This window comes from Nuphar pumila, chromosome 8 (genome assembly GCF_984573655.1).
Source record: "Nuphar pumila chromosome 8, dmNupPumi1.hap1.1, whole genome shotgun sequence".
Classification (NCBI taxonomy): Eukaryota; Viridiplantae; Streptophyta; class Magnoliopsida; order Nymphaeales; family Nymphaeaceae; genus Nuphar; species Nuphar pumila.
This window is the reverse complement of record NC_143256.1, coordinates 13,617,717-13,631,699: the sequence shown is the minus strand read 5'-3', so window position 1 is coordinate 13,631,699 and position 13,983 is coordinate 13,617,717. Positions and strand designations below refer to the sequence as shown.

Sequence of the window (13,983 nt, the reverse complement as noted above, 5' to 3'; positions counted from 1 at the left end):
CTGGTCCACTGCCATCCTTGTTTGGCTAAAAATCAAGAGCGTGATGCAGTAGAATTGAGTGTGTCAGTTTAGAGGCAGCTCTAATGATATCCGTGGCAAAGTTGTGAAATTATTTTCTGCCATCTATTTTGTATGCAAGTGTTCGTGTATTGCATAATGATGAATAACTAGATTATGAGAACAGAAAATATGAGAACTAATGTGAACTGCAATTTTCATAATTTTTTTGTTCTTTTCTCTTGAATTTAAACATACTAATGTGATCTACATGTTTAGTTTTATAAGAATTCGCTCTTGAATCATCCATTTTAATGCATAAACAAGATTTTTTGAAGAATTTTATAATCAATGGCTCATAATCTTCGTAAATATTCAAGTATTCAAAAAATCACATTTTTTTTATAAAAAATACACGATCCAATGGTTGGTTCCTAGCAAATTAGACATGCCAAGCAAATCCACATTGTTGGATTTGAAAAAAAAAAGCTATTAAAAATGCTCATATTTTCTCTTTTCAAGTTCTAACTAAAAAAATTTGTAGAAGCTCAACATGATTGCTCTCAATTAATAGGAATTTCCAGTGGACCGACTCCAAAGCGTTGCTCCATACTTGCGGTAGGTTTGATTAAGGAGAATCAAAATCATGACAGGTCTTCAAACGCCTCGATGCATAGTCACAAATATCAGCTATTTTTGTGAAAATCTCGTGAGGTTTTCAAAACATGATATAATCTAAAAAAGATATAATATTTTCAAAATATTACCTATTTTGAAAATATGACATTTTTATCATAATATAATTGCATTGTTAACATGATATTTTGTACTTTTATGTTTTTTTTAGCTTTTTATATTTCATATACACTTTAAAAATAGAAACATACCGATAGTGTCCCGAGCTTTTTTTGAGATTTTTTTTTTTTAATTTTGTCGTGAGAAATTTTCTCAGAAATCTAGATAACAATATTTTGAGACCGTAACATGGATCCAACTGTACGGATCACGCAAATAAAAAAGGAATCCGTATCGGCATCCCTCGAGTCCCCGAGTCGATTCTAAGTAAGTGTGTAATTGTGTATCGTATCGTTTGGGAGGAAAAAAAGAAAAAGAAAAAGAAAAAGAACGAGGAAAGAGTCAGCTGTTCATTCCTTCTTTCTCCTTCGCATCCTGCGCTGGGTTTATTTCGTTCCCTGTTTCAGCCTCCGACTCTTTTTCTCTGAGAGCGAGAGAGAGATGGCAGCGAACCTGTTGGAGACGTACGCGTGCGTGCCGTCGACGGAAAGGGGGCGGGGGATCCTCATCTCCGGAGACCCCAAGACCAACGCCATCGCCTATTGCAACGGCCGGTCCGTCATCGTCCGCCACCTCGACCGGCCGCTCGAGGCCGTCGTCTACGGGGAGCACGCCTACCAGGCCACCGTCGCCCGGTTCTCCCCCAACGGAGAGTGGGTCGCCTCCGCCGATGTCTCCGGCACCGTCAGGATCTGGGGCTGGCAGAACGACCACGTCCTCAAGAACGAGTTCCGCGTCCTCTCCGGTCGGATCGACGACCTCCAGTGGTCCCCCGACAGCCAGCGGATCGTTGTCTCCGGCGACGGCAGGGGCAAGTCCTTCGTCCGCGCCTTCATGTACCGTCTCTCCCTCGACTCTTGCTTCGATCGGTTTCCTGTGGATTGGTTTCGTTTCCGTTTTTCTCTGTTACCGATTCAAACTCCTTTTTCTAAGTTGATCACAAACAAGGAATTTTCGATAATCCACTGAATGCGATCCATGAGTGCATATTTCTTATTTTGATTAGTATGATCATAGGGAGAGTGAGCAGTTTCTGATTCCGTTTGCGTGCTCTTTTATCTGTTCGGTTATTAACTCGTTAGTGTTCATATTGCTGAGAAAGGAGAAAAGAAAAATAAGAGAGATAAAAAAAAGAAAATTGAGTATGATCAGGAATGCTGCTACTACAATTGCTAGAAAAGCGCCTAAATATTTAATTTTCGTTTCAATTTTCCGTTTCGAGTTGTTTTCATGGCCATTCTTGCTTCTGTAAAAGCTTGCTTTTTTTTTCCGCTCTTTGCCATGGTATGCTCTTCCTTATTGTAGTCATCTCTAGGATGGTCTCACGCATGAACAAGCTAGGATTATTGCTTGCTACATGTGCAACAAATCTTGTTTTTGGCACCAAGTTTCTGTACCTCTTCACCACGCAGCCTAGATAATAAAGCATAAACGCACAAACACGTCTCTCAATGGAGAATGATAGCCAGTAGAAAACAAGCACACCCACGCACAAGTGTAAATGGGGACCATGGTTTAAATTTATCGGTGCATCGGGGTAGATGATTCCCATTAGTCATACCTGGTGTTTTTCTTTTCCTTCTGTAAAAGACAACCGTGTCATTGTTCTGAAAGTGACTCCAGTGGAGAGGATGATGAGTGCAGCGGAGATCTTTCCCATCTGATTGTGTTCCTCTTGCCAAATATTACGTCTGTTTGTACAATTATGTTCTCACAATTAGCACAAGTAATTTGTCTAACAAGCAATGTATCACAGTAATACTTGGGAAGTTGTGCCTCAACCCCATGATTAAAAACGGTTGGTTGCAAATGGATTTACAAAGGTATGTACAAATTAGATAAACACATAAAAATATACTTGTTGCAAAAGAATACAATCAACAACATAGCTTGAATTAGTGAATACGTTTAACTATGTTGTTAAAATTTGCACAATGCATGTAATGATTTCATTTGTGTTATCGTGCAGCTGGACTTTATATTAGTTGGATGTGAAAAATCCATTTTCGCCTTGGGGAGTTGAAAGAAAAAGTATACATGGAGCGTTGATTTTTGTGAAGCTGATCCTAGAAAACATGTGTGCAAGCTGAGAAGATCAATTTATGGACTAAGCAAGTTTCGAGTACTTGGTTCTTGAGCTTTCATCTGGCACTGAATAGAATGTCGTAGGAAAAGGAATGATGATCATTTATCATTTATGTTGATGACATAATCATAGTTGGAAGTTCCAAAACACCATACATGAAATAAAGATATCCATGCTAAAGAGGTTCTGAATGAAAGATTTAGGAGAACTGCGATGCTTTTTCGATGTTGAAGTTGATAAATCTGAAGATAAGATTGCATTGTCTCAATGTAAATATGCAATTCACATAATTAAAAGGTTTGATATGATAAATTACAAGTTGATAGTTTCATCACGGGCAGTGAATAAAGGCTGTCAAAAGGAGAACCACTAAAATAAACAAAAAAGTACAGAAGCATGTCTAGGGAACTTGTTAATTTATGCGTGCACCTACCATGATGCACATGGAAGCTTTGAAAGAAATCTTGCTATATATAGAGGTCACTCCTAGTGATGCAGAGCATCGGGATCATCATCACATTGAAGAGAAGTTGGATGTGAATCCAACTCTACATTACTAGATCTGGAAAGAAATACCAAAGAATATTCAATCCAAATCTGGACCATTCGAGTTCAAATGAATCTCAAGGGTAAAATTATCATTATACATATTTTATTTCCTGAGAATTTTGGTTCTTATCATCTCAGAAAATATATTTTGCTTTGTGGTTCCATTTTTGTGAATTTTGGAATCACCCTTGTATTTTTTCGTTTTATTTTTTATTTTTTAATTTTTTTAGGTGCTGAATTCTATGGATCCAGATAGTTTTGGTGTCGGCTAGGATTTATATTGGGCACTAGAGGGTGTATGGGTATTTGGGTAATTTTTATATTTTATTTCAGCTTTGGATTCAGACCTTGACCCATTCATTTGATGTGATCAAATTTGCAAGTATTGGATCTTGCAATAGATCCAATATTTCAAGTATTTGATCCACATTGGCGCCACAGTATGTTGAACCAATGTGGACCCAACACTCAAGCCCTTTATTCCTTCCAGAAAAGTCATGTATGCCTTATTGAAAAGTCGTGTATGCCTATTTATTCCATTTGATTGTTAGAAAGGGTAAGTTAAGGCTAAATTTAAAGAAAATTCAAAACATGTGCATCCATTGGCCACTTTGGGAGGTGGCATTGGAACCTACCTCAGCCATTAACTCAGCCTTTGCTGAGCTCTATAAGGCTCTAGAGAAAGTTGTGCAGGGGTTTTGGCTTTCATTTTTTTTTTGAGAAAAAAAGAACAAGGAAAAAGAAATGGAGAAGAAGCTAGTAGTCCCCTACCTCTAGCTGACTTTCTGGGTTGTGAATCTGTTGGACAAATACGTTTGCTCCTGCAACATCAGACCTTTGGTGAGAATACTGTTGCCGTGAAAGTGTTGGTCCTTGAACGTGTGACCCATTTCAAGGCTATTAAGGATTGTTGTTGTGTTAGTGAGACCGTGAACATCATTTGCTGCCAATGGGACTTTGGAGACTCGTGTTTGTGTGCGTGCCTGAAGTTGCTAACTTTTGTTGTTGTCGTGAGGTTACCCGACGAACCTGAAAGACGTGTGATATCGTTGCCATTAACCACCAGCATACCAAAATTTCCTGCTGTCACATTGTTGCTGCTGTTTCGCAACCATTTGCCGACTTGAGCAGATTCTTCTCATTGCTGAACCAGTCTATTTATCATTGTTGGACATTCGAGCCATTGCTGGAATCGGTGTTGTTAAAAGCGCGCCTCACCTTGAGGCAAGGCCCTCTGCACCTCAAGGCGCCAGCCTAAGGCATGATAGTAATAATAATAATAATAATAATCATATAATAATAAAAAAAACAATGATAATAATAATAATAATAATAATAATAATAATAATAATAATAATAAGAAGAAGAAGAAGAAGAAGAAGAAGGAGAAGAATATGAGGAAGAAGAAGAAGCATTTTTTTATTTATTTATAATTTTAGATATTTTTATAGTTATTTTTAAGTTTTCAAAAAAAAATTGAGGCTTACGCTTTATGCCTCGAGGCTTATGCCTTGCCTCAGTTTTTGGTGAAGTGCCTTGCTTCGCCTCAACTTTTTTCACAACATTGGCTGGAACCTTCTCACTCTTGTCTTCATCTTGGGTTTGACTTGAACTTGAGTGATTTTGTTTTGATTAGAAAAAAAACTTGCTGTGTTTTGCTTGAAAGAAATAGATTTTTGAAGTTGATTTTTTTAGAGATAACTTGTTTAGACAAAATATGTATTTGTGATATTTGTTTAAACTTTAAACTAAGCAAAGTCGGGTTAAGGAGGATGGGATTTCACATTGTAGAAAATACCTTTTGAAGTATCTTTCTGTGCAGGTTGAACTATAAATACTAAAAACTAAAACTGGGTTAATTTAATTTTGGTGTTTGATATACTGTATGACTGTTTTAGTGCATTTCAGAACTATGCCTAAGAAGACCCTTCGTCAGTGTTTTGAGCATAACTCTCTCGTTCGAAGTCAAAAAATTGTGTGGTTTAACTTGTTGGAAAGCTATTGAACGCCCGACCAACTTCGTGTTTTACTCGTTTTCTGATTCCGACGTTATCATTGTCGAAAACGTCCCGAAACAGAGAGGACAACCACTCGAGTGTCTGTCCTGGCCTGTGTCAGTCTGGTTCATTGTTTAGGTCATATCTGGGTCATTTGAACTCAGAAATTCTTGATTTTTGTTTTGTTGGAACAACAACAATTTTATCTAGAATTTTCGTGTTCTGGCCATCAACAAAAACAGTAAAGTTAGTCCCCGTTCTGGTCTTTCACCAACCGGGCTGTCCCAAGTGTGACAGTCTCCAAATCCAGCAACCTGTCCCTTGTCTGAGCCATGTCTCAACAACCAGTTGTCGAGAAATTACAAAATTCAGACTCTATAGAAAGGCAAAAACATTATCTACACTTTTTGTGGTGCCCCTATTTGCAAATTAGGTGATTAGCTCAGTCTAAACGCCTTCGGTCAGAACTTTTTCAAAACTTTGGATATCCGTTTAGTGCTTCCGCATGTTGGATCCATTCGGATCGTGGATCGTGGACCAACCTGCAGTCACTACCGCATCATTGTTGGTATCAAAGCCCATTGGAAGACTTTGTTCCTATAGTCTTCAAAAACTGACCCGAACAAAGAACTCTGTCATTCACATGACTGTGTTTTGATGTGTCAAACAGTCTCGATGTTTTTGGGCGATATCTCTTTAACCCAGTATCCGTTTTCAGTGTTCTTGGATTCGTTGGAGAGGTATCGAAAATACCTCCAACTTTTGTGTTCTGACCGTTTGCAGTCTCTGAAAACGGATGTGAACAAAGTGTCTGTGTCCGGAGTGTACCAGTCTATCTTGTTCATCAGATATCTTTGCGCTCTGATATCATAAAATTCTGATTTTGTTGCGTTGAAAAGATAATTTTATTGGCTACATTTTCTCAGTTTACCATTTTTTACTAATTCTGTGATTTATTGGACCGAATTTTCATTTACTTGCTTATGCAGTAGAACTAATAGGACCGGAGTCTTGGCTTCGAACCGACTCACAGTCGGTACCGCACCACCTAGTCAAGGCCTTCTTTGTCATAAGAATGACCCACAAACAAGTGTAATTTAATTAGTTGTGGGTAATGTAGTTTGGGTAGGAGATCTTGACACTAAGAAATTTGTTTCAGGTTATTATGCATTTGTGCGCATCTTTCCAAAAATTGTAGATTTTTGTGTAAAAGTGTAGTCTCATGAAGACAAAGAATTGCTAGATAAAGTATTGAAGCTGAATATAGAGCCAAGTCTGAGAATGGTTTATGAAATGGTAAGAGTCATGGTGTAATGAATATATTAGGAATGAAAATATGTCGTTGCTTTGCATAATGTGATAAAAAGTGCTGTAGCACTAGCATCAAGTCCTGTATCGGTGATAAGTCAAAGCACTTTCAAGTTGATTATCACTTTGTCAGTGAGTAGAAGCCAGGATTACTGGAAGTGCTGGTAGGAGTGGGAAACTGCTCTTCCTTGAAACGCTTGGGGAAGAGCCCAATATCGGGAAATGAGTTTTCTTTATTTTTTAACAATTGGACCAGTTTTCTCTCTGTCTCACTCTCTCCCCCTCTCTCTGTCTCTGGCTCTCTTTGTCTCTCACTCTCTCCCCCCTCTCTCTTCATCTCTCCCTTTCTCTGTCTCTCATTCTCTCCCTCTCTCTCCATCTCTCTCTTTGTCTCTCACTCTCTCTCGCTCTCTTTGTCTTTCACACACACACACTCTCTCTCTCTCTTGTTACATGCGGAGATGTATGCATTATGCACACACAGAATGAGCTTCCATGTGAGTTTGTCTCTATTGAGAATAAAGGTTGGTTATTGCATACAAAAATAATTTTGTTTTCAAGTAGTGAGCATTGTTTATACTTTATGTGGATGAATATTGTAAGAAAGTTCTGGCTTCAAATTTATGTTGAATAGTGGTTTTAGTAGGCTGTTAAGCAGCTTAAGCTTGGGTTCTTGTTCAGTTTGACTTGGCTCATTTGTTGAATATCTTTTGTTCCATTGCAGACCTTAGCTTATATTTGTCTATGTAGTTTTTTACTTGTTGATCATGAATTCATGATCCGGGCATATTAACAGCCAAGCTGCTTGCATATATAATTCAGTTTTGAAATTAATAGATCAACTTTAATATTATACACTCATGTTTTATTTTGTCAATAATAACATAAATCTTATATTTTTGTAAATTTTAAAAAAAATAATTACATTTTCGCATCGCTTTCGATTCCTATTCATTTCTGTCAAGATATGCATGTATGCATATCTAGTTGTACATATATACGATATACATATATCATATATGTATGGATGTATATACATATATAATATATATATTATGTATATTCATTTTATTCATTGTAATAGATAAATATCCACTAGGGGTATTTTTGTCTTTTCAATGGACATGTAATTAGGTTGTGCTCATTATGAGCATAATAGTCTTTATTTATTTTATGTACAGACTAGGAAATTAGTTTGCAGTGGAGAGCATAATATACAAAGCTACATAGAGTTATTGGGACCTCCCCAACGGCTCTATTTCTATCCATTGGGGAGAGTCCCAATGGCTCTATGGCTCTCTTGTGCCTATAAATAGGGGAGATCCCCTTCCATGTAATCCAATGCTTTCTCAAGCATTTTGTAATACAATTCCCTATATTTTTGTGCTCTCTTGGCCCTTGTGTAGGTTACTCCATGAGATGGGTTTTGTTCCAAATTAGTATTAGAATCCGTTGGAAAAATTTCTTGATGTGATTGAGTGTTGACCTATAAGTGGTATTGTGATTTAAATATTGTGTTCTTGTAATCCCATAAGAGGCACCATCTTGTTCTTGTTTCATTACATGGTATCATAGCCATCGGTTAAAGACTTTGTTCGTGTGGACGTGAGAGCATGGATCTTATGTTCGTGATCTCGTGGTGTTCAAAGTGTATTCTACTTCTATCCTATATCCTCTTCTTCTCTCTTTTCTCTCTCTCTATCTCTACACCCTTATTTGTAAAAATGGAAGATGAAAGAGAAGTGGTTGTCTCTGGTTCCTGTAAGACTCAACGATACAAACTATGTGATGTGGGCATCCATAGTTAAACATAAAATATGGAAAAAGGGTCTATGGGGCTTGGTCGAATGCACCGAAAGAGAACCAAAGCTTATCCTTACCAAACTTGAAGATGGCAAGGAAGTAGCTCTCCAAGGAGAAGAGATGTCTAAAGCCATTGGGGAATATGAGAAAAGATGGAAATATTGGAGGATGGGCCATTCCAAATTCATTGGATGGCTCATTAATACTGTTGACATCAAAAAATGCTCAAGTTTGGCAAAATTTGATTTTGCAAGTGATGCATGAAAATATCTTAAATTATAGTCTAAATGACATAGCACATATATGCAATGTGCAAAACAAGGTTAGAACCATGACCCAAGGAAAAATGAGCATTAGGGAATACTATAATGCTCTATCTCTTCTTTGGTATGAATTGACTCCTGTAGAACCTAAGTGACATTGTCATCAAGATGTAGAACTCTCTGAAAAACAAATTAAAACAAAACATTTCTATCAATTTGTTAATGGACTTAGATTCGAATTTGAAGGGACCAAATCGGTCATTCTTCGTATAGGAGTACCTATCATAGTAGAAACACTAAGAATTAACTATGGAGGAAAATAGGTTAAAAAAATCCTCTACTAAAGATGAATAATTCGTGCTTGTTATGTCGAGGCCCGAAAACCACACAGTGGCTTATAAGCCTCCTCACTTTGGAAAAACTAATGAGAATGAGAGAAACTCCAATGATTATGGGAGGAGTCTAAATGATCATGGAAGAAGTGAATATGAACACAAGAAGAGTGACAAACTAATATGCTATCATTGCTATGAGTCAGATGAGAGATGATCGAAAAGATGAAAAGGTGGCTTTTGTGGGGCCATCTTTGGAAAGAAATGGTGTAGATGACAACTCCAAAAGTGTGGGCTCATTGTCTTTGGCACAACTCATGGAAGCACTACAATGGTACAACCAATGTTCAAGAATCAAACCTCTTATCTCCGGTGCAGCCGTATCTACATGTATTGATCCCGGTACGACTTGACTCCAAATGAGATGCGGATGCTTAGATGGATGTGTGGAAATACAATAAAAGATAAGATTCAGAACGAGGAGATACGTAAGAAGGTAGGTGTTGCACCCATTGAAAATAAGATGCGAGAGAATCGTTTACGGTGGTTTGGACATATTCGGCGAAGGCCTAATGATGCTCCAGTTAGAAGGTTGGAGAAATGGGAAAATATATTAGTTAAAAGAGGTCGGGGTAGGCCTAGGAAGACTTGGATGGAGATGATAGGAAAGGATATGATTGCTTTGAACCTCACCGAGGACATGGCATTGGATAGAAATGATTGGAGGAAAAGGATTCATGTGGAAGACCCAAAATGAATTTCTTTTTTGGTTCATATCGCTGACCCCAATTGTTTTGGGATGAAAGCGTAGTTGCTGTTGTTGTTGTAATAAAGTTGATTCAGTTTGGGTCAGAGTTGCCAATTGAGGAAGCGGGAGTGAGAAGCGGGAGCGGGAAGCGAGGCACTTTCAAAAATGTAAGAAGCGGGGAAGCGTGGGACCACTTAGAAGAAAATTATGAACCGTCTCGGAAGCGAACCGGAAGCGAGGGGGAAGTGAAAAAATGAAAAAATGGGGAAGCGAGGGGGGAAGCGTGCTTCCCATAAAAGAGAAGCACGCTTCTCAAAAAAGAGGCCCCACGCGTTTCAAAAGCACGACGTTTCATGCTTCCAAAGCGCATATTGGGGAAGCACGCTTCTCCATTACCCTAGGCGCTTCCGGTAACTCTGGTTTGGGTTTTGTTTGAAAGATGGGGTGTAAGATCCCTTGTGGTTTTGTGGATGTGAAATGGAACTGTAAAGGCCCCGAGTTTCTGGGAAACTTTTCGCAATTGATTTAAAAAAAAATCCGCACTTTTTGGGGGTATGAGTTGGGGTCGTTACAGTGATAACACAACTTGATTTTAAATCTTGTTATTACTGACAATGCATTGTTTGTTAAGTCTTCTAATGCACGTATAGTGATACTACTTCTTTATGTTGATGGCATGATTATCACAGGAGGTGATAAGCAGAAAGTTAGTCATATCAAAGATGTGCTCAAAGCTAACTTTGACATGATAGATCTTGGCTTTTTAGGATACTTTTTTGGAATAAAAATAGCTTACTCACCTTGTGGGTATTTGTTGTCATAGACTAAGTATGCAACCGAGATCATAGAACGATCAAGACTTTCAAATAAAAAATGAGTTGACACTCCAGAGGTTATCAATGCAAAGATGAAGGATGATGGAGAACCTTGAAGGATCCAACTCCCTACAGACAGATGATTAACACTTTATCTTATCTTTTTATTACTCGTCTTGATATTGCAGATGCTATTCACTCAATTTTAGCATGATTCTACTACAATACATATGAGTGTTGTAATAAGGATTATTAGATATATCATAAATACTATTAGTTGTGTTTATTTTTATTATCTTCCTCCTCGTTAGAAGTTATTGCACATTCTGAATCTGATTGGGGGAATCTGTGAATCATTATCGCTCAATTATAGGTTTTTGTGTTTTTTTAGGGGATTTGTTGATTTCATGAAAATGCAAGAAACAACAAAAGGTGTCTTTGTCCTCTATAGAAGTAGAGTACCAAGCTATGAAAACGACAATCTCCGAGTTGGTTGTGAAGCGATTACTAGAAAATTTGGTCATTCATATAGCAGAACCCTCAAGACTATGTTGTGACAACAAAAGTGCAGCTTACATCGCCTGCAATCACAACTTTCATGAGAAGACCAACACATCAAAATGGATTGCCATTATGTGAGAAGAATTTTTGAAGAACATTACTTTTCCATATGTACCATATGAGTATCAATTGGTGGATTTCTTCTCCAAAGCACTTCTGTCACCAAGATTCCATTTTCTCCTTAGCAAACTCTCGATTGCAGCACTGTGAGTTTGAGGGGGGTTGTTAAGATATGCATATATGCATATCTAGTTGTACATATATATGATATACATATATCATATATATATATATATTATTCATTGTAATAGATAAATACCCACTAGGGGTATTTTTGACTTTTCACTAGACATGCAATAGGTTGTGCCCATTAGGAGCATAATAGTCTTTATTTATTTTATGTACAAACTAGGAAATTAGTTTGTAATGGAGGGCATAAAAGACAAAGCTACATAGAGTCGTTGGGACCTCCACAATGACTCTAATTCTAGCCATTGGGGAGAGTCCCAATGGCTCTATGGCTCTCTTGTGTGTATAAATAGGTTTGATCCCCTTCCATGTAATCTAATGCTTTCTTAAGCATTTTGCAATACAATTCCCTATATTTTTTTGTGTTCTTGGCGCTTGTGTGGGTTGGTCTTGTGATTTGAATAGTATGCTCTTGTAAGCCCATAAGAAGCACCATCTTGGTGCGACACTCGGACATGGTTTTCTTTGTGTCAGGTGAAGTCAACCACATTGAGGTCCATTTTTGTCTAAAAGTAGATTCAATTAACCCTAACCAAGTCCAGTTTATGTGTATTATATATATATATATAATTACATAAATACACACACATACATGTATATATATATACGCACCTCTGCACCAGTGTAGTTATTTTTTATTAATGAGGAATAACAATTGTAAATTGTTAATTTGATTTATTTCATGAATTTATGCATGATAAATTGATGATATGATAATTGTTTTATTTCATTAGTGTTAACTTAAAACTGTTAAAAATTATATATATATATATATATATATATATACACACCCTCCCCACACACAAATTTTTTAAAGTGTTGCATCGTTGCATCCGCATCCGAACCTATGTGACATATGTCACTTCCCTCTTAGTTTTCCCTTTGAATCCTGGTTTGCTTCCAGTTCGATTCTTAGGTCGCTTTTGGTTCGCTTCTTAGGTTGCTTCCGAGACGATTCTCAGTTCACTTCTAAGTCGTTTCACGCTTCCCGCTTCCTAAAATTTTAGAAGTGTCTCGCTTTCTGGCTTTCCACTTTCCACTTCCTTGATTGACAACTTTGGTAGAAGCTAAATTTATCAAATCATAATTTCACTAAAGGATTGTCAAGGGCAAGGCACCATTATTTAAAGATCAAGTTGTACATACTATGCTATGTGTATCTTGGGGGAGCATGTTAAGAAGTAATTGGTTCAATGGTAAAGGGGCATATAGGTATTTCACGTTAAACCGATTGCTTACTGGTAACAATAGAAAACTATGGAGATTAAATGAGATGCCTAGTGTGGTATCTTTGTAATATCACATCAAATGCATGACTTGTTTGTAAAGAACCCTAATGACGATTAGTATTGTGTTACCCTCATCATTGAGAAAGAGAGAAGGGATCATGACTTCGCTCCTCCATTCCATCTTAATTATTTTCTTTCTTCTGCTTCTTCCTTATTTCTGCGGATTTGATGTGTTTGATACCTGTGCATGGCTTAAAAACAGGCCCAACTCTAAGACAATGAATTAATCAAACACAAGGATAATAGTCCTGACTAACCTGAGTTGATCTATGTGTTGCCCTATGTTGTCAAAGGCGTGCCTATTGTTTATATATTGTTATATATATATATATATATATATTGTGTATGTTTTGTTTATCTACTTTATTGATTAATAATTGTTTGTTTTGAAATGTTTAATTAGAACAATGGAAGATGCAAACCCAAGTTCTTCAGATGATTGTGGATTGGCTCCTCTAAATGCAAGTGCAAGTGGCTCTTGTTCCAACCCTAGCAGAGAATCTTCAACAAAAAGGAAAATTAGAAACTCTGGGGATCCGACATGGAATTGGGCATTTTGCAAGGATGAGGCAAATTTGAATTCAGTGACGTGATCTGTGCAAAAATACATATAAAGGCGGAATCTACAGAAATTTTGTTCTTAATTTTTTTTGCCCGCCTAGGCCCTGCCTAGTCGGCCGCCTAGGCCTTTTCGAAGGTCCACCAACTAGCCCCACCTAGCGCTTTCGACAACATAGTGTGTTGGTCACATTACATGTCACCATGTGATCTAATTCTAGCAACATTCACCGATAGAACCATGAACCAGGTCTATAATTTGGAAAACACCTCATCCTCTTAAAACTCACAAAGGTGCTTCACCACCTAAAAGTTTATTAACGTTGATTACATTTCACTAGCCTGCCAGAGTTAGGAGAGTTATCAGGCATACCATCAACACTTGTTCTATTTCGTTGCAACAGCTACTCCTTTTTGGGATCTTGGTCTGTGCTAAAGGTAAATATGACATTTACTTAACCAAGAATATGTAGTTTTTTTATTATTTATAATTGAATCATTTGCACACAATTAAAAAATGACAAAGCAAGCATGCATAATGTTGCTAATTCCATTTTCTTTTGATACCTCAAAGAGTAAGGAAAGGGTGATTTTTTTGTCTTTCTATCATTGACATTCTGTTTATGATAGAGA

General features: G+C 37.4%; 1 protein-coding gene across 1 annotated transcript in view; it reads left to right on the top strand.

Annotated features, from left to right (window-relative positions):
* The first annotated feature begins 891 nt into the window (after nucleotides 1–891).
* The window catches only part of LOC149829644 (actin-interacting protein 1-2-like), a 44,988-nt gene continuing 31,896 nt past the window's right edge, over nucleotides 892–13,983 (top strand). Inside the window, exon 1 of the mRNA XM_090016059.1 lies at nucleotides 892–1,628. Coding sequence (XP_089872185.1) covers nucleotides 1,234–1,628 — 395 coding nt within the window. The 5' untranslated portion in view covers nucleotides 892–1,233. The remainder of the gene's footprint in view (nucleotides 1,629–13,983) is intronic.